The sequence below is a fragment of the Apaloderma vittatum genome, unplaced genomic scaffold, assembly GCF_000703405.1.
Source record: "Apaloderma vittatum isolate BGI_N311 unplaced genomic scaffold, ASM70340v1 scaffold23326, whole genome shotgun sequence".
NCBI classification, from domain to species: Eukaryota; Metazoa; Chordata; class Aves; order Trogoniformes; family Trogonidae; genus Apaloderma; species Apaloderma vittatum.
In genome coordinates this window covers 1-25,783 of record NW_009722590.1, presented here as the reverse complement: position 1 = coordinate 25,783, position 25,783 = coordinate 1, and the positions used below count along the sequence as shown (strand labels likewise).

Here is a 25,783-nt window from a genome sequence, read left to right as displayed (position 1 = left end):
TTTATTCCCTCCCTGACATAGGCCAGTTCTGCTGCAAATTCCAGCAACTGCTTCCTTTAGAAGCCAGGAAAGCAGGCCTAGGCTACAGTTAGAACTTAGCTATAATGAAGGTATATACACTACAGCATTTCAGGAAAGCCATGTCTCTGCTGTTCAAACCTAGAGAAACTATAAAAAAAAATTAGGAGTAGGACTGAGTTGCCTCAAGGTAATTTCAGTAGATATTACCCTAAACCATGCATTTCAGTGCCATTAAGATGTAGCCTCAAGAGGATAAACGAAGGTTGTTGGGGTTGTGTTCAACTCAGAATTAATCATGTTCTGGCAGAACATCTAGAATTTCTTATGAATATTGACATCCTCGATTATATCGCAATCTTGAAAACCATGCAAGTGACAGGGTTAGTGCAATAACATGGGTGCACCAGCATTGGGAGCATGATTTTATACTGTAATACAAGTGTAGTTGGAGTAGATTACCTCAAAGAGAAGTGAAAACCTCACCCCTCAGACCTGTAGCTTACTGAAGATAAACCAATAGCACCCATGACAAAAGCTTACAAAACACAAGCAGCTTCCAGCTGCCCAGAGCTGTGCCTTAGTGAGAATATCCCCTCAGCAGGGACCACGGCTGCCACTGCGGGGAGACCCACTGCATGCACTGCTGCACCGCCATGGTATCATGTCTGAACAGCACTGCACCTACAAGGAAATGACAGCCAAGGAAAAGCATCAAAACTGTGTGAAAAATCCAGTTCTTCCCCTTTCTCACCATTTTCACATTCCATACAAATATGAAAGAAGCATCTGCTGCTGAAGAAGTTATTTATATATCCAAAGGGGAGTTATTTTTTTCAGTATATTTGCAAATCAGTTCACTGCTGCTGCAGCTTATGACTAGTCTACATCACTATTACAAACCTCCAACACATTGGTAAATTCCGTTTAATGAAGGCATAACAAGACAAATGCGCACAACCTAAAGTTACATTTACAAACTTCAGAGACCATTAATCTGATGATTTGGGGCTACTTTTGCAGTAAAGGAATACCAGTTCCTTGCAACAAAGGGAATTGACTTTAAGATTACAATGCTTTCCAGCTAAACCTGTTGGTGCTTTGTCCTGCTTGAATCTCACCTTCAGGTTTTTATTTCTCCCCAAAATACTTTTTAAAAATCCTCAGGGCCTGAGAAAATCAAATCTTAGTTCTGCCCTCCATCCTTGCCTCACCCCCACCCCCCAGTTCATGTGCATGCCTCTTGATGAATTCTTTTAAGCTTTTTATTTTTTACCCAACCAATCTGGAATGCACCTGTTCCCAGCTGTCACCCTGCAGATACTTCTCCCTTGCTTTTAGGGAATAAACTAAAGCATCAATATTCCAAGTCCAGGGAAACTCTGGAGCAGCACCTCCACCACTAGAAGGCAGGAGTTGCCAGAACGCTCCCATTTCAAATGCACAGGATGAACTGAGGCCTTTTAAAGTCAGTTTACAGCAGAGGCAAACATCTACTCTATCCAAAAGAGATAAAAAATATCCAAGAGAGATATCCAAAAGATCTCCAGTATCAAGCATAAATCTCCAGTATTGTGCACAGCTGTGGAATGATACACCTACAGGAGTTTGTTTCTGACCTTAAAGCCCATAATGGATAGCACAGACTAAAACCTCTCCTGCAAATTCAAGTTACTGTCTCCAGCTGTTTTAACATCCATGAGGTTGCACAACTGGAGCATAGGAGCTCCTATTAGAAGATCACCTGCAATTTTCTGCTCACTGGTACCACTCTACATGTTTAGACTACTCTTTCTCACTGGGGAAACTACACTAAGTGTGAACGCATGTTTCAAAGTGAAACCTTACTCATTTACCTTTGATTTGCATTTCACTACACCCCATACAGAGTCAAGAAGCTGAGACATTCAGTTCCTTAGAAGCTTTATTTTCATTCAAGCTACAGAAATAAAGTAGTACCTTCCAATTTCCCGTTATACTTTCTGCGTATTTGTACGGCTCATGGTGAGATGCACTAGGATAACTACCCTGTACATACGGAGGAAGATAAGGCTCAAAAACGCTTTACTTCAAAGAATGCCAAACCTTACCTATCAGGTTGGCTTCAACTCCTCAATAACATTAATAGGCACAACATAAGGAAAAAAGATTGATCTAAACTATCTATTCTAAGCAAAATTCAATAATTCGTTACAGAAAATCATCCAAGGAAGCTTTTTAGAAATAACAAAACAGTTGTTTTCTACTTTGAAAAAACTAGAAAAAATAGATGAGTCATTTTTGCTTTATATATGATATATTCACACACATACTTTCAAGTATCATTTACTATTATCATACTTACATGACTAGAGATAAAAAAGTGAAAATCCCATAAGCAGATTATTAAGCCAAAGAAGTCACACACAGTCTTTATCTGGGTTTAGCAACACCTGGAATTTTCAATGGTATTATAGTGACCAAAAAAGCAGTGACTAGATTCAGTGTAGTTCTTCCCTTTATTAAACACATTTTAGTAAGGCTTGAGAAGTATCAGGATTTAGAAAAGTAGAGATGGGAAAAGCACAGGCAGTCATAAACCCCACAAATTCACAGCTAAACTGGTCACATGCTCATAGTAGCAGGGAATAAAATAAAACTCTGAGTTATATTTGGTTAGCAGGCAAACCAATAGCAGATTTCAGCTAGGGTGTTTTTACATTTAGGGCATCACATAAAATAACAAGCTAAACGCTAGGAAGTGTAACAATCATCATGTGCTCAGCCACAACTCACATTTAGCTCTGGACATCAGAACCTGCTCCACTTCAAAACAGGGAGGCTAGCAGGGCACCCCAGCCTTTTGGGAACAGGCCAGGCAGCCACTAGGCAAGAACAGAAGTGACCGTGGTTTTTATCACATGGGAAGGAATATAAGTGCTTATTCAAGGCTTTGCTGCAGTGCCACAGCTGGACACACAAGACCAAATCCTATCGGAACACAAAACTGTAGGGGCAAAAAGGCAGAAAATCTGTTCAAGCAGCTACAGTGATGAGTGTCCTGCAAAGACATCAAAATGGAAAGTCTTCAAGATTTAAGAGCTCCTGGAGCTTTGAAATGATGATGGAGAGGCCCAGCTGCTGCATTTGGAAGCCAGGACTGGTTCCACACTGCTCATTAATACACTCTGCACTCCTGCTCTCCAAGTCTAGTTCAGATAGACATGTATGAAATGTCTCAAAGTGAAATGGGTGTAAACTATTTCCTTACTGGTCATTTCCATTTGTGTTTCTTGCCCAATATGAAAAGGCACAAACTCTGCATTTTTAAAAAAAAAAAAAAAAAAAAAAAAATGTATCTAAGACCTAACTCAAACCTACTCACAAGAAAATTAACAGAAACCATCGACTTCTTAAGAGGACAAAATCGTCTAAAAGTTAAGTGCTAGGAAGTCTGAAAGCTCTATGGGTTTAACTATTAAGCTTAACTATTTGGTTTAGTACTTCAGTGCAGGATGTTCTTAAAATCTAGTTTTAAAACCAACACACCCTGACTCAAAAGTAAAGCTTCTTGGAAACCAGAGAGGTCACATATATCAAAGGGAAGATCCAGGTCACTTTACTAGGCTGAAACACAATGGTTCTTCACTTTTAGTAAGGGTCCCATGGAGCTGTCCCCAAATATTTTTTCCAAGCATTTCTGTAAGATAAGATTCCATTAGGCAGGATGGAAGTTTTGAGCTTGGTCCAAGCTTTGCTAAAAGCTACCAATCCAAGTTCTTCAAATCTGGGTAACATCAATAACTAAGTTTCCTGAGCTAGAGACAGCCTGAAACATAAGACAGTGACAGTGCAGCAAGACGAACAGAAATTGACAATGAAAATCATTGTCCTGCGCAAGACTTAGGGTACACCCAGAAGCTGTTAATTCACAAGTAATCCTTATCTATTATCCCTTCTTCCCGGGCTACATTTTGGCACAGTATTACACCTCTGTAAACACAGCAAGCTTCTGCTTTCTTTCCTTGCTCTGCTGGTTTCGTACTATACCAAAACCCACTTCCGAATAAATGCTTCACACCTTTACTCTTTAATCTTCTCAGGCTTGCTAAAACCACACACTGACAATGACCACACACTGACAATGGCTACTCATTTAGCTGGAAATTTAATGACACTGAACATTTTCTACCAAAACTAGATACTTTAAATTTAAACATCTTCTGCTTTTGCCTCTTACAAGCCTGTGGCTGTTTATTAATACGCAGAACGGAGAGCTCTCAGCACTCTCCCATAGTACAGAATACAAACTATACCATCACAATCAGAGGAACATTAGTATGCAGCACAAAGTCATAGAAAACTAGGTTCATGGTCACTTCTTCTAGCAATGAATTAAAGGCATAGGTTATATATTTCATAAAGCCAGTATGTAATTCAGTTTTCACTCAAGCCTTCCAGAAAGACAGAAATTGTTATTTGAGCAGAGAAGGGCCTCAAATCAACCTACTTGAATTTTCATATTAAGTGCAAGTCAGTTGACTGCTTAAATGGGCTCAGGCTGAAAAACACCAAAACACTATCAATCACTCTTCTAGATTAACAAAATACTGCTACCTTGACCAATATTCCAGTCTTGTAGCGAAATTAAACAAAGCCAATACTGCATACTTCTCACAACAGCACTCAGGTTAATCTTAATGCTCTTTACAAAAGGGCGGCACTACCTGTGCTTCTGAATTAAACTCATTTTAGTGAGCCTTGCCCCAGTGCTCCCAAACTGCATACACACAGGCAATCTAACATTACCACTCAGGAAACCAATTTATCTTTATCTTCCCATGCATACAAGCATTACTGGTTTATTCAGAAATGTCAAAGCTTTTATAACTACTCAGCTTGAGGCTGGTGATACAGAACAGAAATAGTTGAGAGAAATTGAGTTCTAAAAGCTTACTTGAGTTGCAAAGATGATTAGCTGAAGCAGCAAGCTGAAAAACAGGCAGGGACTGCTATACTCTACTATGAATGGTTCTATTAAACCCAACTTGCTTTGCACACCTGCAGAATCAAGGCAGACAACCAGTTACACCAGAATCCACCAAAACCAGTGTGGAAACAGCCTAATGGTTCTTTCCACTTTCAACATCTATCCTAGTTAATGACCAGTACTGAAGGCATAGTATCATTAGATAAAGGTGACTGCTCTAAGTGTTTCAACTAAACAGATTTAATCCAGAAGTTAACCTAATACCCTTTTAGCATAGGCTGATACACCATCTACAACACACATTTTTATAAAACGTGCAAGAAAATATTCAAGTCTATCTTGGCACAAAGAAACACTTCAGTGACTTAATCAGGCAGATTTAAAAGCCTGATTCAACCAAAGCTTCACTGCCATCGTGACTAAACTTGCTTTACGGAGTTACCACAAAGATTGAAATCCCAGTAAGCATCTGCGTTTAAGATCTTGCCTGGGCTGTGCAGCATTTCTTCAGTTAAAGTACACAACACCCTAAAAAATAAGAAATCAGCAATAAAGCACCGATCTTGCTGCATGTGCTACTTTTAAAGAATGGAAAGAAAAAGCCTCTCACATTGTGCTCAAGAGACGAAGTTAACTCAACAGCCTTCAAATTTTTCCCTCAATCCTGCAAGTCAAGCAAACGTACAGCTCTCACAGCAACTTTCAAGCCAACAGAAGTTTCCTTCTGTCGTAAGACATTACATAATAGCAGACTATCTAGATACTCATATACTTTTATTTTGTAGCCATGTCTCTAGCACACTTTACTTCATATAGGAATTTATGTACTTAAAGTAGAATCACTCAAGCGCTTTTACTCTAGTTCCTACTTGAAACTAGACAGCGTTCTACGTACCCTCGAATTTCTTGGTTGGCATAAACCAAAGTCAAAAGAGAAACAACACAAACTATGATCAATTAGACCAACCACTAAGACAAAAAAGTAGCCACATCAATATAATTTCACTTTGACTTAGGGTGCTATCTAACAGATTTATTAAAAGTTTCAACAGACTATAGCTCCAGACTTTATCTTTCTTGGAAGACACTACAATAGAAGCCACAGTAGAGACTGCCTTGTCACAAGAGGTACAAGTACTTGCTGTATAGATGGAGAAATAAAAGGACAAATCTAGTTGTCTGAAAGACAATTCACTGTACACATTTTATTTACAGTTTTGTACACTGTCTTAATATGAATGGGACCGCTTCTCTACTTGAGCCATTTTAACCAAAGCAAAGTAACCTAAGTAATACAAAGTGTTAAAATACAGCATAAGATACAAAAACAGACATACTATTTCTAGTAAGGAATGTAAATTATGGTGTTACATTAAAAAAATTCCACAATTATGTTTAGGAAATCACACAAACAGATCACTGATTTGACTGAAATGCATAAATTTGTAGCAAAGCTTTGATGTTACAAAAAACCAAAAAAATTACCAAAGAATGCACAAAATTAATGTTTATTCCACCTTTGTCATATTCCCAGATTCTTCACCAAATGTTACATGAGCAAAAACAACTGAAATCAAAATATCACTAATGTTATCAAATAGGGAAAACAAATAAATTAATCTAGCAGCCATCAGCACAGGTTACAGCAAAGGTGATGCTGTATAAAAAAATTGCTAGAAAACTGTATGCACCATACTCTTTTCCAAACCAGCAAAATGTTACTGCATACAATGCAAATGTAAAACAGAGTAATTTCCTGCAGGTACAGAAATGCAACTTCTTTTCTGAATACTGTGGATAAACGTTTTTGTTTCTTTTTTTCAATATAGTAATGTTTCTACCAAGCTATTACAGAGTGGGCCAGAAAAACATTTATGGATTCAGGGGTGAAGTGCACCAAAATGATGATCGGTAATGTTTACTTCAGCCAAAATACAAAAAAAAAAAAAATGAACACAGAAGTACAAGACAAAGGCGAATGAGACTTCTCACAAATCCTAGCAACACTTAGATGGAAATCAAATTTAAATGTAGTCCACTCTGCTTTTGAAGAGGCTTTGGTTCAGCTCCCAAATCTCGATTGCTTGACGCAGTCTCCTATGAAAGAATACTCAGAAGGTCTCTTCTTAAACAACAAATCTATTTTTAGTGGTGGAGCCGCTCTTAGTAGCTGTGTCTGCATGGGACTGGTAACCAATCACTATCTTTGGAGGAAGTCCTAATCTTTCCTTGTATACTCTCCTGGAGAAAAGAAACAGAACAACAGTTTAAGCAAAGCCCTCAGGAAGGTAGCAGGACATCTGCTTTTAAGATCTGCTGAAACCTTCATGAAAAATAATTGCCTATTTAGAAACAATTTCCTAGGTATACATAAAGGACTTGAAACAGGACTTCTTTAGCTTATTGCATCTAAAATCAGATCATAGTTCTTTTCTGTATGAACGATGACTTACCATACAAAGCAGGACAAGCTCTTGCCTACAGGCCTACGTAAATGTACAACAGGAATCTACTACTATCACATCAATATCATTATCAGCAGGCTATATTCCCACATATAGAAACAAAACAGCTATGAAGTCATGGTCCATGATTCCAGAGCTACCAAGACGATAAAGTCACCTGAACCAAATAAAAAACCAGCAATTCTCTTGAACAGTCAGTTTTTAATCACCACACACATCCTAGTTGCAGACTCACTGTCACTTCTTTCACTACTGAAGGAAAATAGACTTCCTTTCCCCCAATTCATCCTGGTGCTGGTCATGGGCAGACACTCAACACAAGCTCTAAGAAAAAATCAGCTTGGATCTCACACCTGAAGAGAACAAAGCAGCAGTATCCACCCACTCACACTCTGTGTTCCTTAGCAGAGAGTGAGATGCAACCACTAACAGCACTAGGCTGCATGCTCTGACTAAACCACAGAGCAAGCCTGTTCTGCTGCAGATCGTTAACTATATACATGTGCTCTTTTTTTAACTTAGCCTAATTTCATCTGTTAAATAAAAGCCAGATGTATTGTATTTGGAGTTATGGCAACACAACAACAGGTAGTCAAATATAACTTAGTCATTGTGTCAGTTTGCAAAATCTTTAACTTTTTTACAGTTGTCTAATGGATTCAGCTCCTTAGTTAATGGTTAATATCATTCTAAAAATGCTCTCTGATGCCTACTAGGTGTAATGTAAGTTTGTTTTCTAGTAGAAGATATGTACCACAGTTCTGTTTTTAAACACTTACCTTTCCAAGTCTGAACATAATTGTATAATCAAATGGTTAGTATAAGGTAGATCCCACCAGATTCTTAAAGGTCCAAATGAGGAATGTCACGAGAGCCACTCAGTAAATGAAATATGTTAGCAAGCTAGTACACTTGACAGTTAAAGGCTGGCCTAAGGCAGATGTGCCAAGATGGGAAAATAACCCATGCAAAATAACAAAAATATTTAGGTGGCCTAGAATGATCAAATTTCAGGGCAAGTAATTTTGAAGCATCAATGCTACAGCATAAAGAATCCACTAGCTTTAGCAATACTTGCTAAACAGCAGGGCATAACATGAATTTTCCATAGTACAGTCTGATGATAATCTGAGATGACTACCGTTGCTTACTGTAATGAAGACTGGAGCATACTACTACACATGTCAAATAATCCATGAAAAACTAATTATTTTGTTTTATTTGTACTTAAACAGAGACAAAAAGGTAAGAAAACATCTGTAGATCTTCATAGCATATCAGTGTCCAGCTTTTCTCAAATATCAGGACATCCTTGTGATCTTAAGATTTATAGCGCCTTTTCTCTCCCATTTGTAAGCACATCACTTTCCTGAGAAAAATCCCACCAATGCTCTACTGTTACTGGCTACCCACCATCACAAACTGTCACACTGCAACAGAATCTACACTAGTGACAGTTACTGCAATATACAACACTTCACTGTGAAATGAAAAACTTCTGCCAAGATGTGTGTTCCATTCTTCATTCCTTCTGAACAGTACAGCTCTGCACATCTGCCTGAAGTGCTTTCTCCATCGAGTTAGCTGGCTTTAAGTGCATTGTAACACTTCATATATTCAAGACACCAAGCATACTACTTACCCTATATGCGTAACAGCATCCCTGTTTTCACATTCAGTTGTCCATATTGCTATTTTATCACCCTTAGTTCTAACATTAACAACAGCACCACATACATCATCACTGTAGTCATCAAACGACTCTCCAATAAGGCACAGCAGCTACAAAAGAAAAATTAACCATTAGAAGTGGCAATTCTAAGTCAGAAACCAGCTCCATAGGCAAACACTCAGTGCACACGGAGGACTGAGGATACATTTTACTGCTTATAGTCACTTGCCATGCAGCAATCACTCTCTATTTATTGTAGTATCTTCTTGAAGTTCCAAATGTTACAAGTGAACATAAACTCAATGTGGTAGAGTATCTTCCTCCTATTTTGAGTTTTCCATATCTCCTCCAATCCAGGCAGCTGCAAGTTCTGACACAGCTGATAATTTACGAAGTGTTGCCTCCCGCTCCATCCTCCCCATCCAAAACCAGGTAAGAATTAAAGGAATTTATTCTTTCTAAAGTATGTTGAACACAGGTAGAAAAATCTGAAATCTTAAGTGTTCACATTCGCTATCTAGAAGAATCTGTGAAGAACTGTTTGAGCAAAGTCAGCTCTGTATGGTCCAACTTCAATTCTGAATTATGTCAATTCAGAGGCAAATCAGACTGCAACTTAGAAGAAAAGGGCTATCTAACAAAGCATTACTTCCTAGCAACACACTCAGGAAGCTTCAGAGTACCCACAGGCTCTAAAGTGGGACTGAACCATCCTTGAACAGTGTGTAATGCAAGCGCAGCAAAATATGTAACATGAGATCCTTCCCCCATGGATTTCTAACAGTGAAGCTTGGAACTGGCAAAGGTGATATACGTCAGGAATATCACATCGAGCTAGGTCACATCCCTGTACAGCACGCTAACTGTGAAAGTGGTATTTATAATCTTCAACTTGTAAACAAAGCAGTTTTCAGATATTTAAAACTGCGCAATTCTTATTCATCTAGTCCGTGCTGAATTAAAATCCTTCTGCACACTGAAGTATATTAATCTCCAAATGGACACTTGTTTACTTCACTTGCACAGTACGTTAAATACACAACCATTACATTCATCTTCCAGGATAACATCTGGAAGTTGCAATTTCTTGACCAAAGCAGGTCTTTCAGTACCCTTGAGAGCTCCAACGGCTGACTTCATCAAGGAAATACAAAAAAAAGACAAAGTGTGCTACTGAATAAATCAGAGTAAACTACACGTACTTTCTGTGTTATGCCCAATTGCAGGCTGCACAGATTCACAGAGTAATAAAAGCCATAAATGTCTAAGTTGAAATCACACAGAAATTCAAAATGTTGATCAACTGTCTTAGTACATATAAACGCAAAGATGAATACCATGCTCAATAAACACAATAGTCAAATAAATTCCTCGTGAATGCTGCACATTGGAAGAAAAAAGTCTTTGCAAATGAAGTTGAATTTATTTTAGTATTTTAGTCACCTCAGCTTTGATTCTGAAGGCCATTTGCCCCTTTCAAAGGGGTACAGTACCCCTGTACTGTAAGTAGTGTGCTTGGTAAGATTGCTTTGTATTGTACTGTCTGCAATCCATGCCCCTAAAACTCAGATTGTACTAGGCTGTTTTAGGCTACTTTGAGTCAGTTCCTAGAGAGTACAATTGTATCCATTACTACAGTGCATTTACTACAACCCACATAATGTCCAGAAGTATGCTTACCTTTTATTTTTTTTTAAAAAAATCTATTCCAAAGAGAATATTCCAATAAAGAAAAGTATTTTTATAATGTGCATACAGGAAGACTATACTAATAACTTGCCTATCCTACAGTCAAGATAAGTACAGGAAGAATAGAAATAAAAAACTGAAATTCCCTTGTTTCAGCAAAACCAAAACCTGAAAACTATTCACTCGTAAGAGTATTTGTTAAAAAAAAAAAGTTCCATTTAAGCAGTTAAACCTGGGAGTCACATTCAAGAAAAGTATTATTTTCTCAGTGCTCAACAGCTACTTTACACACTCCATAGGAAAAGGTTAACCTGTCCTGTAGAATTATCTCTACTGCTGCCCATATAAGAATGTATTCAGAATACACATTGAGCATCACTATTGAAAAAAATCATGTTTCAAATACAATCTGTCAATAAAAGCTTAAAGGACACTGTACTGCCAGGATGTCAGAAGTCTAGTGTGGCACACTAGAACAAACGAGTTAAAATATTAAATACAAATGCAAGATTCTTCAGTTGCGATTTGTGAGGCCATAGTGCTTACTGTCTCTAGCCAGAAGCGATCAAGGTCACTTCGTCTCTGCTGTTTGTTTAGTGTAATTAACCATCGTCCTCCTCGCTTGTTTTTTTCATCTTCCCACATAGGTTCAATCCCATCCTGCAAAGAACGGCCAGAAGTTAAATCAGACTTGACCTGTATTTTCCCTAAACAATAAGAACACAAAGGCCAGTAATAACTGAAATAGTAACTTAAGCAAAAAGTGTATACTTTAATATACATACCTGTACAGAAATACTGCGTTATACCAATACCAAAGTCCCAAACCAGCTTAACAAGTGCATTTTGTCTTTGAATTATTTCTACAGAAGAATCACAGCCCAGGCAAAAGTCTTGCCTACACAATGTTACATAATAAAAACCTGTGGGAACCGGCAAAGTCAACCATCCGCTTTGCCCCGTATGCAACCAGATAAAATTAGCAGCTACATTCTGGAGTCTTCATTTTAAGTCTTGGACTCGGTGCAACATCGGCCCAGTGCTTCATTTATGCATAAAGATTACTTCACTGAAATAGACACCCTTGGCAGTCTCCCTCAGTGACTTCCTGCACACATATGGTGAGAGTAAGAGGGTTCTAATTATCAGGACCACCAAAACCAAAAATAAATTTAAAAAAAAAAGTCAACACACCATTTAGAAGCAAGTTGCGTTCTGATTCATGCTTTACCAATTCCCTGCATCAAATTAAATAACTCTCTGATCCAGCAAAGCAGCCAGCTGCCACTCCCATATCCACCAGCTACACTGTACTTCAGGAAAGTCAGTCATTAAAAAAGCAGGTAAATGTCTAGACAGAGAAAATGGGTTAAGAACTGTTAAGTCACACTACAGAAATGTGGCTGAAAACTTGTCCTCAACATGCAAAATGGAGTGGTGTCAGCTCACTTTAAATTTAAAAGCCCTCACTGGCAGCTGCAGAGCTCAAACTACTTCACCTTTCAGAGGCACTCTTAGGAGGTCACTGCTGAAGGACAACAGCAAGAGACTGCTCAGAAGCCTGCAACAATTGCCAATTCCGTACCTGTTCTATGCATTTAAATAATTTATTGCTGACTGATGATAAGCAAACATGGAATAGATACATACTCAAACCACAAATTTAGGATTCATGCAAAAAATACTGGCATGATCTCACAAATATTCTCATCTCTAAAGGGCCTAGAGCTTCTTAAAATTTACCAGCAAGCTTTCTCAGCCATCTAAAACACTACCTTCCCTAACCCAACCACTACCACCTCTTCACTACCTAAGGCTGCTGAGGTTTACAAGCTACATACAATCTACTGAGGAGTTCCAGTCAGGAGCTTTTTAAGCAAAGGAGGAACCACATACCAGTACTTATGGGATTATTTAGGTATTTGAATCCAGAAATGAAGCTGTATGTTAGAAGCACTTCAGACAAGTTAGGATTTAATTTAGAGTTCTGGTTCAGATGTCCACTCCAGCTAAGGCACAGTGAGATGCTTTCTCATTAGTTTTTCGTATTCCCTAGTTTGAACGCTTCCTCAGCATGCTTTAAGTGTCAGTGTTGGGCACAATTTGCTACTTCATATACAAGTAATATGGCTTTTAACTGGTAGTGTAAAAGTGGAGGAGCATTGTGCTGCTGGTTACCAGCACTCAAAGAATACTGGAGTCCATTGCAGTCTCCCACAGAGCCTGGACGTTTCAGGTCACATCAAATAACAAAGCTGCAAAGTCTTCCATATTATAGAAATTAGATAATTATTTGCATGAACATCTCAAACACAGATTAAAACGTACTGTCTGTGAAGTGCATTAAAGCAAGTACTTGCATTTTCAGAAGTAGTAACAGCCCGATTTTCAGAGGGCATGTGTCTGGGACTTCCAAAAAAAAAAATTAACACCTTTAGGACATTCCCAATCACGTTTCCAAATATCTCAATGAAATATTTGGACAATGTTTTGCTTAGTTAGGAAACCATCCATCAGCCGCCATAACTGAAGAAAAAAACCAAACAAGCATACCTTAAAGAGCGAGTAGTCACAACCAGGCATTAAATTACTAGAGAGCTGGATATGGTTGTATAAACTATTGGAGGGAAAAAAGCAGGATTAAAAACTAAGCATTATTTTAACATACAAAATTCTCAAATAATTTAAAGACATATGACCAAACAAAACACAAAAATTATAAAGCATTCAAGTAATTTCAGAAGCAATCCTGTTTCTTAAGGATTTTTCAGCAGTACAAAAGCATTAGCTTTACGACATTCTGGGCTTCAAGAAGTAGCAGGAAAACTGGTTTATGAACACTTGCTGGGTTCCTACACCAAAGCATCTTTTAAACGTAGATCTAACAAAATCATTAGAAATATATCTCACAACTTTCCAAGACAGTTCTGTGTGCATGCATATTCTGCACATATACATACACGGAAGAAAGAGAACTTCGTATTTCTAAGGTTACTCTCTCTGCAGAGAAACACTGTAGGAGAAGTATTCAACTTTCCTGTTTAATACAATACTCTAGGGATGAATGCTGTAGGCTTGATGTCTGTATGAAAGAAGGACTCAAAAGGCAAAACCAGGTAATTAATTCAAACACCAAAACATACACTCAGAATTAAATTTACAACTATGCAATTCAGAATATTAAAAAAAAAAAAAAATCAAAGGAGTACACACTGTCTCCTCCTCTAGCAATCAGACAGATGCTTTTTTTTCCCTGCACTGTTAAGACTAGACTTCAGAAAAAGGCCTGCACATGTCACAGTAACCTGTAGTCCAATATCAAACCCAGGCATGGTCCAGCACATCAAAAAGGAAATTATTACTATGTTCTAACAATTTAGAAATCAGGCATAGTAATTTACAAAGCCAGCTACAGATTTACTAGCCTCCTTCCTTTAAGTTTACCTTAGTATTTTCTCCCCAGAATAACATACCTATTGCCCACTCTGACCACAATGGAGGCATAACTTCTCAACCACTTGTGAATTATTATATGCAGACATCTAGATAAGCACTTATATTAGTTACCCAGACTCTCTTGATTACAGGAGCTCAAAACCATATCCTTAACCAAGTTTAATAGTGTGCTTTAAAGAACTGAAATACCCCAAGAGTGCAAAACTACCATTCACGCAGCCATGAGTCACTCCCACAGTAGGAATGGGAAAGGTGGTGACAAGCACAGAATCCTGTTCCCCTCCCACAGACAACTGATCAACAACCTGTTCAACATTTTCAGTATCTTTTCTTCCCTGTTGGTGCTAATAGGTCACTGATGGGTCTTATTAATTCCACTAAGATGCCACTTCCCTGTTACTAACCACATCCAAAAGAAGGTAAGCAACAAAAGCCTTAAGAACCCTACGACTCAATGTAGCTTGAAACATTAGGATGAAATATATAGCACATTTTTTTTCACCCTCAGTTTCATGACACCTGCATTTTCTCCATATTTCATCACCGTGGCAGGCAAAATCTTTCAAGTAAGTCACTCGAATTTGACCGAAGCAAGTGTTTGGAAAGTACAGGCCTAACCTCAAGGGCCTTGTTACTACTATTTGAGTCTAACTGCTTTCGTAGACTTTCAAATAAGAATGAAGGTAGTTTCTTCTGTAACCTCTAATCAAATTTTTAAAGGATGCCATTATTCTGCATCAATTTCTCAAGTACTATACTGCAGATTCAGACACTCTTGAATATCTGAAGTGAGCCAGCTGCATAAGAATTTAGTCAACTAGCAAAATTTAGGGCCAATGAAGTGACAATTGGCTATAAAAATTTATAAATTCATGTTACTATGTATGAGAAAGCTATTGCACAAATACAATTTTTAACACATATGTCATGTACATATGAATATAAGCAGCGTTGCAGTGTTAACAGCAAGACAATGTGCAAAGTATGAAGAACTTCCTCAATCACATTTTCTTCAAAGGTTACATTCTACCATATTTTAAATATAGGGTAGATCTCACCTTCAATTTTGGAAACATTTCAGGTTATACACAAGAAGCTGCAGTTAATGGAGTCCTTTATGGTTTTTTTTTTTACTTTAGCATAAGTTTTGCCAGGACACAAGATTATTATGCAGACTTAAAAATTTTTACTTACGCCCAAAAATCTTCAACAGTATCAAACTTTGAGATAAGACGAAGATTTGCTTGCCAAGTTTTGCTCTTGTCATTTTTAAAAAACCAGAGTGCCCACCTAAAGGAAAGCAAAATAAAATAGCATCTAGAAATTACATTACAAATATAATTCATTATTTATATTGTCATATTCAAAGTAATTGCAAATCTGAAGATATTGTCATTATGGAAGTCAGCTCTCACCAATCGGTTGCATGAAAAAACTCAGATCACAAATATAACCCTTTCCACATCAACAATATTTGTGTTCCTGTTACAAAAATCATGGCAGACATGATCAATCTGTTTAGGTAAATATACTTGGAACATTTCTAAGACTCTAAACCCCTAAGCCTCAGGCGGTTTTCTTTGCTGCCACTGCTAAACTGCAATCCCCTACCACAAAAAACTGATTACAGTCTAAAACAACACCAACTATTCAAAAACAAGGAGCACAGGTCCCTTTAGCAGTAATTTCCTTGTAAAGGTTACAACAGTTAATTATATCACTCCAAAGCAATACACAACATGGAAGTTTCCCCAAGCATTCACATACTAGGAGAGCATAAATTTTAAAAGGGAAGCTGTGTTAAGCTTACTAATGGCAACAATCTTAAAAACCACAGCACTAACTTTAACTATTTCAGGTTTTTAAATCTGCATATATAAAGACAAGACAAAATGAAAAATTTTCCATCCATTTTTCTTAATGATCTTAATGATCTAAGAACAAATCTCAACACATGCTATAAATTGAACCTTTCACACAAAAATGCTCTTTCTTGATCTAAAAAGCATTGTTGAAAATCCTGGAGCAGGATACCTAACAAGTCATTTAACAAAATAGGTTTATTTTTATTCTGATCTTTTCAGTAGTGTTTAAACCACTCAGGTTAGCAGTAAATTAGTAGTACTCAGCTGTGAGAAGATATAAGTCACCAGGCGTCAATCTATTGTTTCTAGACATTTCCTGACATTCCAAACCTTGTTTTAAAAGTTTACTATTTTCCAGTAATAGCCCCACTACCACTTGTAAAGGAGGGGCAGCACGAATTTAATCAAAGTGTTTAGAAGAAAAAGTGGAAGGATGGAAATTGGCAAGACACCAAGGGAAAATGGGATGCACACAGCATAGCGTTACAGTGCAGAATGGCTTTCCATACTTGCTCAAAACTTAAAAAAAAAAAAATAAAGTGCCACTTAGTAAAAGGCTCGCTTCAGGGCAGTGTGTACCCAAAAAGTACCAAGCACTCCACATCAGCTCTTCAGCCTACTTGGAGAAAACTATTCCTAGTTGCTCTTTTTTCAAGTATACGTGTGCTGCTGGAGTAACTTTTGTGCACATTTAAAGGAGTTCAAACTGAAAGCTTATATCTTTAGTGCAAAAAGACAGTTCAAGTCCAAATTTTCAAGTACAAAGCTTCCTGGGTAAAGTCCTCAATGCCTCTAGTAGTTTCTAAAGCTACTAACACACACTTGGTTCTACACACTGAATACAGAATTTCCAGGGCTTTGATTTTTTCAGTAACTTTCCTTAACTATACTTGTACTTAACTACTGCTCCACGTTTTTCTTGTTGAACAAGAAAATTTAGAGTGCCCTATCTTGATGTTCCTTTTAGTGACACACTGATAAAAATGTGTACATTTGCACTTTGCAGAGTTTCTTCTGCTGTGCTTCCTACAAATAATAAAAACAGTATTACTGCTGACACAAAACACTCATACAATCAAGTCTAATAAGCTCTTTGGCTGATTAACACCAATTCTATTACTTTCAGTTCCAAATGGGAGGAAAAAAAACTGGTAAGATACAAAGGAATAAGACTGATAAGAACTAAGAAGTCAAGTCTTTACCACTGGCAGCCTAACTGCCCAAAGTACAAGGCAGAATGGAAGGTTTCCCAGTTGTTCTAGGCAGCGTTTTCATCTCAGTGTCACTCTCTTAAACCACACAACGGCAACAACAGCTCCGCTTGCCTCCAACTAAGAGTAAAACCACGCTCTTTCCAATTACTTGTCGCATTAGGAAAATTTGCAAATATTTTTAGCTTCTGTAACATCACAAGGAAAGCCTCTAAGTGGCAATAGATCAGATTCTATTTCCTCCACTACCTAACTGCAAATATCTTCCAAAAATTAAGAACTCTAAAAATGCTGCTATAAAGAATAAGATAAACAAGAAACCTGTAAAGCCACAGGCACTTTTGCATCTTTGGCAAAATTACAATCATACTTCTGTACTATTTACCTGTTTTGTAGTGGATGTTTAATATACTGTTCAGGGCTGGCAACCTCCTGGCTAGGTGCTGGCTCAGTTTTCTCCTCTTCTGAAGGCTGAGTGTTGGGAGTGGTTTCCTGTTTAAAGAAAGCAGTTATTAATACATTCCTTCTCAATTTTTGTTGAAGTAATTTAGTTCTTTGAAGTAACTTTAAGAAGGCTTAAGCTAAGAGATCCTCTAACTCATCCTGAATTAGGGGCCCAAATCACATCAATGGAAGCACAATCTGCATGTATGGCTTTATTCTTCAGCATCTGAACACGTCCCATAATAAATACTAACTGCAGGAATTCACATTCTGCTGTTCAGTCATTTGCTTCCTGTGTCACTTGTTCCCACAATGGTTTACTTAACATACTCGTCTTCTTTTGAAACAGTTCTGAGAGTGATTTCAGAAATATAAAATATGCTACATTATACCGAATATACACATCTAAAGTAATTTCCAGATGAAAAATTTCAGAAGGAAAGTGATTTTTTTTTAAAATCAGTTTCTACAAAGCATCATTGGAAACAGATGTACAGGCCCTGTTTATTCAGAAAAATCTGTTATTAAAAATAGGAGACATGACAATTTTCAGGACTGAAATCAGCTATCACAAACAGCTAGAAACTAAATCGCGCAGTAGTTATTGTTGTATTTGCAACATCGCTACTAACAAAGCTTCAGGCACAAATCAGCAGAATTTCAACACATACCAGTTCTCAAATTTCTAACTGAAATAAATGTAACTACCTGTTTACCACCGATTAGACTGATACCAAGTATTATTTTTCCAAATCTCTAGACAGGGATAGAGATGTCAACTATACTTTATCACAAAAGTGAAACAATATATTCCCCTTGCATGCAAACTCCTTCAATCTCATCATTCACAGCCACTGTGTCAGGTTTGAAATTCTAATGCCATTCCTTCACACCAGGGAACACAAAGCTTTATTGTGAGGCCAAGTGTCCCTGCCAGTTACCACCATCTCTCCCTCATCTGCAATCTGTGCTTGAATATCAGAGACAAGGAATGAGGACTACAGCTAACATCAATGTCTGTACAGCTGACCCTGTGAAAGAAAAAGCACTTCAGTAATATAGACAAATACTAACTGCAGCAAACCCAAAGACTCTAGACATTCCTAAATGCAGCAATACGAAAGCAGTACTTAAATAATTTAAATTTTGTGGTCTTAAGAAAAACAAAGTGATATACAGGTGAATTAAATAATAGTAAATAATCTAATTAATGGTTTACTCCAGACTTCCATGTTTCTCAGTTTATCAACATCAAAGCTGCTGAAAAGTGGAATGGATCTGAATTGATAACATAAACTGTTTAAACTTCACAGTCCCAGCTGACAAACTCTGCTGGTAACACCTCAAGGTCTGTCTTAAAAGGGTTTTCCTTAGCTCAGTTGGTTGAGCTTGGTGCTGATAACACCAAGGTCGCGGGTTCGATCGCCATTCAGTCCCCATGTGTTGCCTGGTCTAGTCGAGAGGTGGCGTCCCTGCCCACGACAGGGAGGTTGGACTAGATGATCTCTAAGGTCCCTTCCAGCCTAGGCCATTCCATGATTCTGTGATCAATGCATTTAGTATCATTAAGCATGACATGTTTTACTTCAGAGAATGTATACCTCTATGCTTGAAAATTACATATCCTTTAGTTTAACAGCTCATCTAGAAAAAAAGAAAATCTCCGTTCAAAAGCTAATTTACACCACATCTAAGACTGTTTTCTTATACTCCCACGTTCACAGTGAAAAGACTGAAACCTGAAAGACCAACAGGGGCAGTTAAAACTAAGTTAGTGCTTTGAGCACAGTACAAGGGCCAGGTAGCACAATTTCCTTCCTCTTAAACAATATTTTGGAAACAAACTAAGCATTAAGTTTTGCTTTCATTCACAATAATCTGCAGCTGTGACAACTAATATTTATAATTGATTTACAAATGCTATTACACTAAAGATTTTTACATTAAACAAACTCACTCTCAACAAATGGAGTAGCTTCCAAAAATAACTTCAGTTGAGAAACTTATTCAGAATTGCTCTAATAGCTTCCAATATACAAAGAGCCAATCCTAAAGTCTACTTGGTCAGATTTCCAGAGTATAACAACTATATAAACTGGAAGAATCAATACAAAACTCATGACCACATGCCTGGCCATGCCATTTTATAATTCCTCATCAAAGATAACATCAGAAAGGACTAAGCACCTCCAGACAATTAAAAAAAAATAAAATGCAATGAGCCTCAATACTTGCCCAGTATACCAGTGGTCACTGTTCACATAACTATGCCAAAGTCCATTTCTGGACAAATGGAAGACATCTGACTCAGCACAAACTTTTCAGTTAAGTTACCACAATAACAAGTCCCTTAAATTATTCTAAAATTATTCTGTCTGGCATTAATGAAACTCCAATTAACCATTATTTCCAACTCCTGTCTGAAACAGTACAGGACAACTCACTTCCAAGGCCTGGGTAACTATAGTTTTGATATAGATTACACCACTCCCCTAAACTCAGCCAGATTTTATTTTTTTTTTCCCAGCACTAAGCTGCCCATTAAGGACAGATACAACTGTACATACAAGAATAAACCTGAAAAAAAGGTGTAAAGCTGGAAGCAGAGCCTATTACCACAGAACAATTTTCTGGGTGGTCTCAGATAGAAGCTGAAAGCAGCCTGTTTTCTCTACCTTTTATTTCCCACTGCCATTAAGGAAAACAAACAAATCATTTTCATTTTTGGTTAGTTACTCATGTCAGTCTCCTTGCATCTTAACTTTAACTCACTATTCCAAGCACCAGGCTAAGCTATTTGTATAGCAAAGTGCTTTTCAGTATTAGCCTGTTACACAGTACGTAAGTTCACTAATTGCTATTCAAGGTCCTTTTCTTGTATCCAACCTCTTTCCAGCTCTAGAAATTCTACCCTAAACACAAGCACACAGGTTTTCAGTATTCTACAAATACAACAAGAATTACAACAAGAATTCACATCTTGAAATCTTGTAATTGCTACACTGCTGACTTACTGAAGTCAGACTATCACCACCAGCAGTTTCTAGACCTCTAAATTTAAAATCCTTCACCCACAATACATTACTAACGCATTCTTTAACCTAAAATTGACTTTGAGTCTGCTATTAAACTAAGCCACCATTGAGTTTGCTGCTTTTAAAATAGATGTAACAAAATAGGCTAGTATTACCAGATAAACTGGAAAGCTTCATATGGCCAACTCCTCATCCGCAAGACAGCATGTAATTAAAAGTGACATTTATTCACTCCTCATATGGTTTTTGCTGCAGTAATCACCTTGCAGAAGTCCATGAACCATTCGCGTACTCAGCACTTGATGATCGTGCAGACCTGCACGTTACTTGGATTCCGACACTTGCAGATTTAATTGGTGTTATTTATTCTTTCTCCACAGCACATAATGACCAACATCAAAGGAAGGTGCACATGTCAACAGGACAGGAAGCAAATAGCACTTACGTAAAAACTACTTCATCAGGTTTGTCTATTGAAGAGAACTAGTTTGACTCAGGTGCTGCCCACACCACATCCATGTCTACAGGAGTCGTTTAGGAAGTCCAGTTGAAAAAGTGCACCATTTATGTGTCAGAAGGACATAAGCTAGCATTATTTTTCATTCCTGGTAGAAGTTATGAGTTATTTGTGGAAGAAGCTTCCAAAGTCTTCTTGCATTAAATCAAAACAAGGTATATTTCAGAGTTTCCACCTTCTTGTTCAGTATTTCCAACAGAATGAGAAAACTGCATGTCCCAGTTATCAGAAGTCCAAGGAAAAAGCATGTCAACTATCAGCTGGTCCTTATGCTTCTTGCAGACAACTTCTACTACACTACAATTAGAATAACAATTCACAAGGAAAAAAAAAATCAAGAGCTATTTGAAAATATTTCAGATGAAAAAAGGATGTAAGTCCACTCACAAGGAAGTATTACGCGCTATAAGAAAACAAGTGATGATCTGATACAAAGCTCTGAAGAATGAATATACAAACGTAAGAATTATAGTATGTGGTAATACCAACTAGAAGAGAGGTACCAATAGCCACCTGTCACCAAACAGCATTTAACAGCTTTCCAGACACCAGGACAGAATTTTTTTTAAGCATGACATAACAAGCCCTAATATGGAACAGCTATACTTAACTGCACGCACCACAGATTTTTAGCAAGGTATTCACTATTGGAACACAAAGACAGTACACAATTTTAACTGAGTTACATCCAACCAAATTAGAACAGAAATGTAACACATGTACAGGAGGACACTTCGACACTTGCTACCACTGACAGATTTCTGACTTGCTACACTTCTGACATTTGCTGCCACTTCTGACTCCAGTCTGCATCTGCTGCTGCCTTTGCTATTGGAACATGAAATTTATCAATGAAATAAGATGACTTTCCCCATCTAACATTCGATTAGTGCTAAGGCACTCAGACAAGAAAACAAAAAAAACTTCTCAAAACTGCCGAAGAGAACAGTTCAGATGACTCAAGGGACAAAACACTTCTCATCTGCCCCTGCACTTCTAAACAATAGACACAAAAGCACTCCCAACTGCTGTGAGTATACTGAGCCAACCAAGAAGTGAATTTCACAATCAGCCAAAAAAAAAAAGACATATTCAATCTTCATAAAAGAAATTAAACCAAAATTGTATAATGTATGGATGCTCAAGAGGTCAAAAACAAAGTACATGACATACATGCTAGTATGCCCGATTACTGTAAAGCATGTAATCTACACAAGCTACTTTGATAAGCAGCACAGAACATGAGAAAAATTACCACTATTGAGAAGATCATTCATTTAAACAACAGCTCTGCACATTTAGGGGGAAAAAAAAAAAGACAATAAACCAATCCAATGTTAAAACTTTTTAAAAATTTTAAACTTTTCTGCCTTACATCCACTATATAAGAATTAAGGACAACTGTCATTTTCAAGCATCTGACAGGACACTTGTATTACATAGCATACTTAAATTTGTACATCACACACTTAATATCTTCGTAACAAACATTTTAAAGAGGAATAGGCTCTGGGAAAGGAGCAACTGCTTTAAGTTTCTCGATAAAAAGTCTAAACTTTTTTAGCCTTGACTTTAGAATATTTTAAAAGTGAAAACCAAATTTGTTTGAGGAAAAGGTCAGATTAATTCACTTTTAAAATCTGCATTTCTCTTTCACAACACAGGCTCTCTACCAACACCCCTCACTTGATTCTCCCCTCTGTGCCCTCACAATTCCCATTCATTTTACAAAGCTGCCAAAAGGATCACATTTTCTCATCAAAATTTCCCGTGTATACCCACATCTGCAGGTAGTATCAGTAAATGAAACAAAACTCTGTCTCATGTGCTACTTCTATGCATTACTTTGACATAAGCTTGACATTTTTTATGCTGTGCGAAATGTAGTATTTTAAAATTGCTTTTGGAAAAGTGTTTCTCAAACAGATTTACAAGTTGTCCAATATCTTCCTCCTCTCACAGAAAGTTTTGTATTGTCAGAAATGTAATTTACTCATTGAAAGTTTACAAGAGACATTCTCGATTATTAGCATGAAAGATACATTTATCCTGTATCATTTTAAAAAAATAAAATCTAATGAACAAGCAACTGTGCTCACAACACTACAGTGGAATACTATACCAATTTAAACCATAGCAGGTCACTGACTATATTACAGCAGAAATACCTAGCAATAAAAGTAAGTCTAGAGTTGAAGAAGACCTACACTTAATTTACATGCTGTCTGTTAATAATACAAAAGAAATATCTTTCAGCTTACCTTGAATTTTAGGAGCTATTTTGAACTTTATAGAATTTCAAGGCCTAACCCCCTGAGGTAATAATATTTTGTTTAAAGAATCACCTACTGATGATTAGCTATTTAAACAGCTATTTTTCCAGTTACGTGTAACTTACATAACCCATCTATCTTAAAATGCAGTTGCATTCACAAGAATTGCATTTGCTCAAGTGTCACAGTAGCTGTCATGAAGCAAGAAAAATAATAAAATAACTATGATATCCATTTCCAATTTGGAGAACACTGGTTCAGATGCTCACATATAAGTTAGTTCCAAATTATACACATTTGGAAGTTACAGACTTGATCTGGCTGCATTTTCAAGTCACCTTTGGTAAACTACTGTTTACTAAAGCATTACTATTGGTTTTGTTGTTGAATTTGTGGACTTTTACACAGTGTTATCTGATCACATTTAATCCTCAAAGACTACAGCAAGAGCACATTCTAATAAGACACAGTTCTACATATTCTTACAAATTAATCTAGAATAACCTTAAAAGAGAAATAACCTGGTTAGTACAAGAAAAAAGGAGTTTTAACCTGTCAGTGTTTCAGAGACTTAATTCTTCCCTGCAGTGGAGAAATGGAAAACTGTGCAACAGGTCTATATTTACTTCGAATAATTTTTTCCCAACTTCCATGAGACTCAGTACAGTACTCTAAACTCAAGTTTCACTATTCCTGAAGAGTTTGAAATGCTTTTTCCAGTCTCTTAACAAGATTTAAAATGTATGTTACATTTGAGAGAAACATCACTGATTTTAGTAGGAGCCACATTTAAAAAAAAATTAAATTAAAAAATAAAAAAAGACACATTCAGTAGTGTTTTGCATTTTCCAAGACACATTTTCACACTAAGGAAGCGCAACGGATGCCCAGGTCCAGATTTTGAAGGTCAGTAACAGAAAGGCTACCTTATTATCAAGACTTCATCATGAGTTAACCCATCTCTAACCACACATACATTGCTCAGATGAAAAGCATGTAGCATTATCCCAACATTAAGCATCTGTGACCTCAGTCACTATGTACATCTAACTAAGCGTAGGTATAAGCATGAGCCACCTAAAAGCATAATAAAAAAATATTTAAATAAATTTGAAGATAAGCAAGCATAGCTTATGTTTGCTTTCTCAAGTCAAATGTAGATCATATGGCAAAACATTCAACAACAGCATTACTTAAAGTGCTGTGAGTGTTGCCCCGGCTTGCACTTTTACTGGCTCCACACAACTGTTTGTTGCTGCACAGTGAACTGGGTCTGGGAAACGAATCTTTCTGGGAAACGGCATGCAAAAATTAACTGTTTATTTTTGGCTAAGTTAGGCCCCAGATCTAACTCAACATGCAACCCCAGATTATGCAAGAACAATGGAGAGAATGGTGCAGAGACTGGCTTACGCTAGTACCATAGCCAAGAAAGCCAGAAAGCCAGGCCTTTTGAGTCATTTCAATTTCCAGTGGCCATCAATATTACAAATTATTTATTACAACCCCTGCACAGCCTCATGGTCATAACAAAACACTGAGCTGACAGGAATGTGGGCTACAGTTCAGAAAGCTCAGCTTTTCAATGGGCAAACAAGCATTTAACACTGTGGCTGGAGATCATGTGAAGGGTGCTGCTGGTGGTCCAGGTCACTCTCTTAACTGACTAGCCATCTCTTCAAAACCACTAGTCAAGCAATTTATAAATGCTGACCAATTTAAATCTCTTCCTGGTAAGTACAGGTGTTTAGTGGATTTTCTGGGTTCATGGAGGAAAATCATAAGAGGAGGATCAATGTCCCCTACTCAAAAGGGTAAAATTAATCTTTATTTAGAGCCAGTAAAGTGATTTTCAAATGTAAACACTTTTTGTCTGAGTGTTACAAAGGCTCTCCAACATATGCACTGGCTATTTATTCACAGTTGGTAAGCAGAAGCAAGAAACTAGCCTCTTATTTTGCTGAAACCCTAACACACAGTCTTCGCCTTCTACTCTTCACGATATACAAGCATGTGGGATTACAATAACAACCATACTTGGACCACTTCCAGCTGTTTCAGTTCTTTATGGAAATGGAGGATGGGACACCGTTTTTAATATAAAGTACAGTATCACAAAAAATAACTTAACACGTATGAAAAAAAGTGCTTAATGATCATAAAAACTAT

The 25,783-nt window shown here is 37.3% G+C and overlaps 1 protein-coding gene across 1 annotated transcript; it reads right to left on the bottom strand.

Annotated features, from left to right (window-relative positions):
• Positions 1–6,479: 6,479 nt before the first annotated feature.
• LOC104268885 (eukaryotic translation initiation factor 4E) lies at positions 6,480–17,857 on the bottom strand. The gene is made up of 6 exons (XM_009871825.1): positions 17,731–17,857; positions 15,464–15,559; positions 13,367–13,430; positions 11,360–11,473; positions 9,095–9,234; positions 6,480–7,228 (listed from the first exon to the last, which is right to left on the bottom strand). The coding sequence occupies exons 3-6, from the start codon at positions 13,394–13,396 to the stop codon at positions 7,114–7,116; spliced, it is 399 nt and encodes a 132-aa protein (XP_009870127.1). The 5' UTR covers positions 13,397–13,430; positions 15,464–15,559; positions 17,731–17,857; the 3' UTR covers positions 6,480–7,113.
• Between the last annotated feature and the right edge of the window lie 7,926 nt (positions 17,858–25,783).

Bases quoted from the DNA above. Each gene is read 5' to 3' on its own strand.
- LOC104268885 (XM_009871825.1), bottom strand. From the start codon at position 13,396: ATGCCTGGTTGTGACTACTCGCTCTTTAAG. The intron at 9,235-11,359 runs GTAAGCACTATG...TTTCTTTTGTAG, and splicing joins ATCGCTTCTGGCTAGAGACA to CTGCTGTGCCTTATTGGAGA. The intron at 7,229-9,094 runs GTAAGTAGTATG...TCTTTTCTCCAG, and splicing joins GATGCTGTTACGCATATAGG to GAGAGTATACAAGGAAAGAT.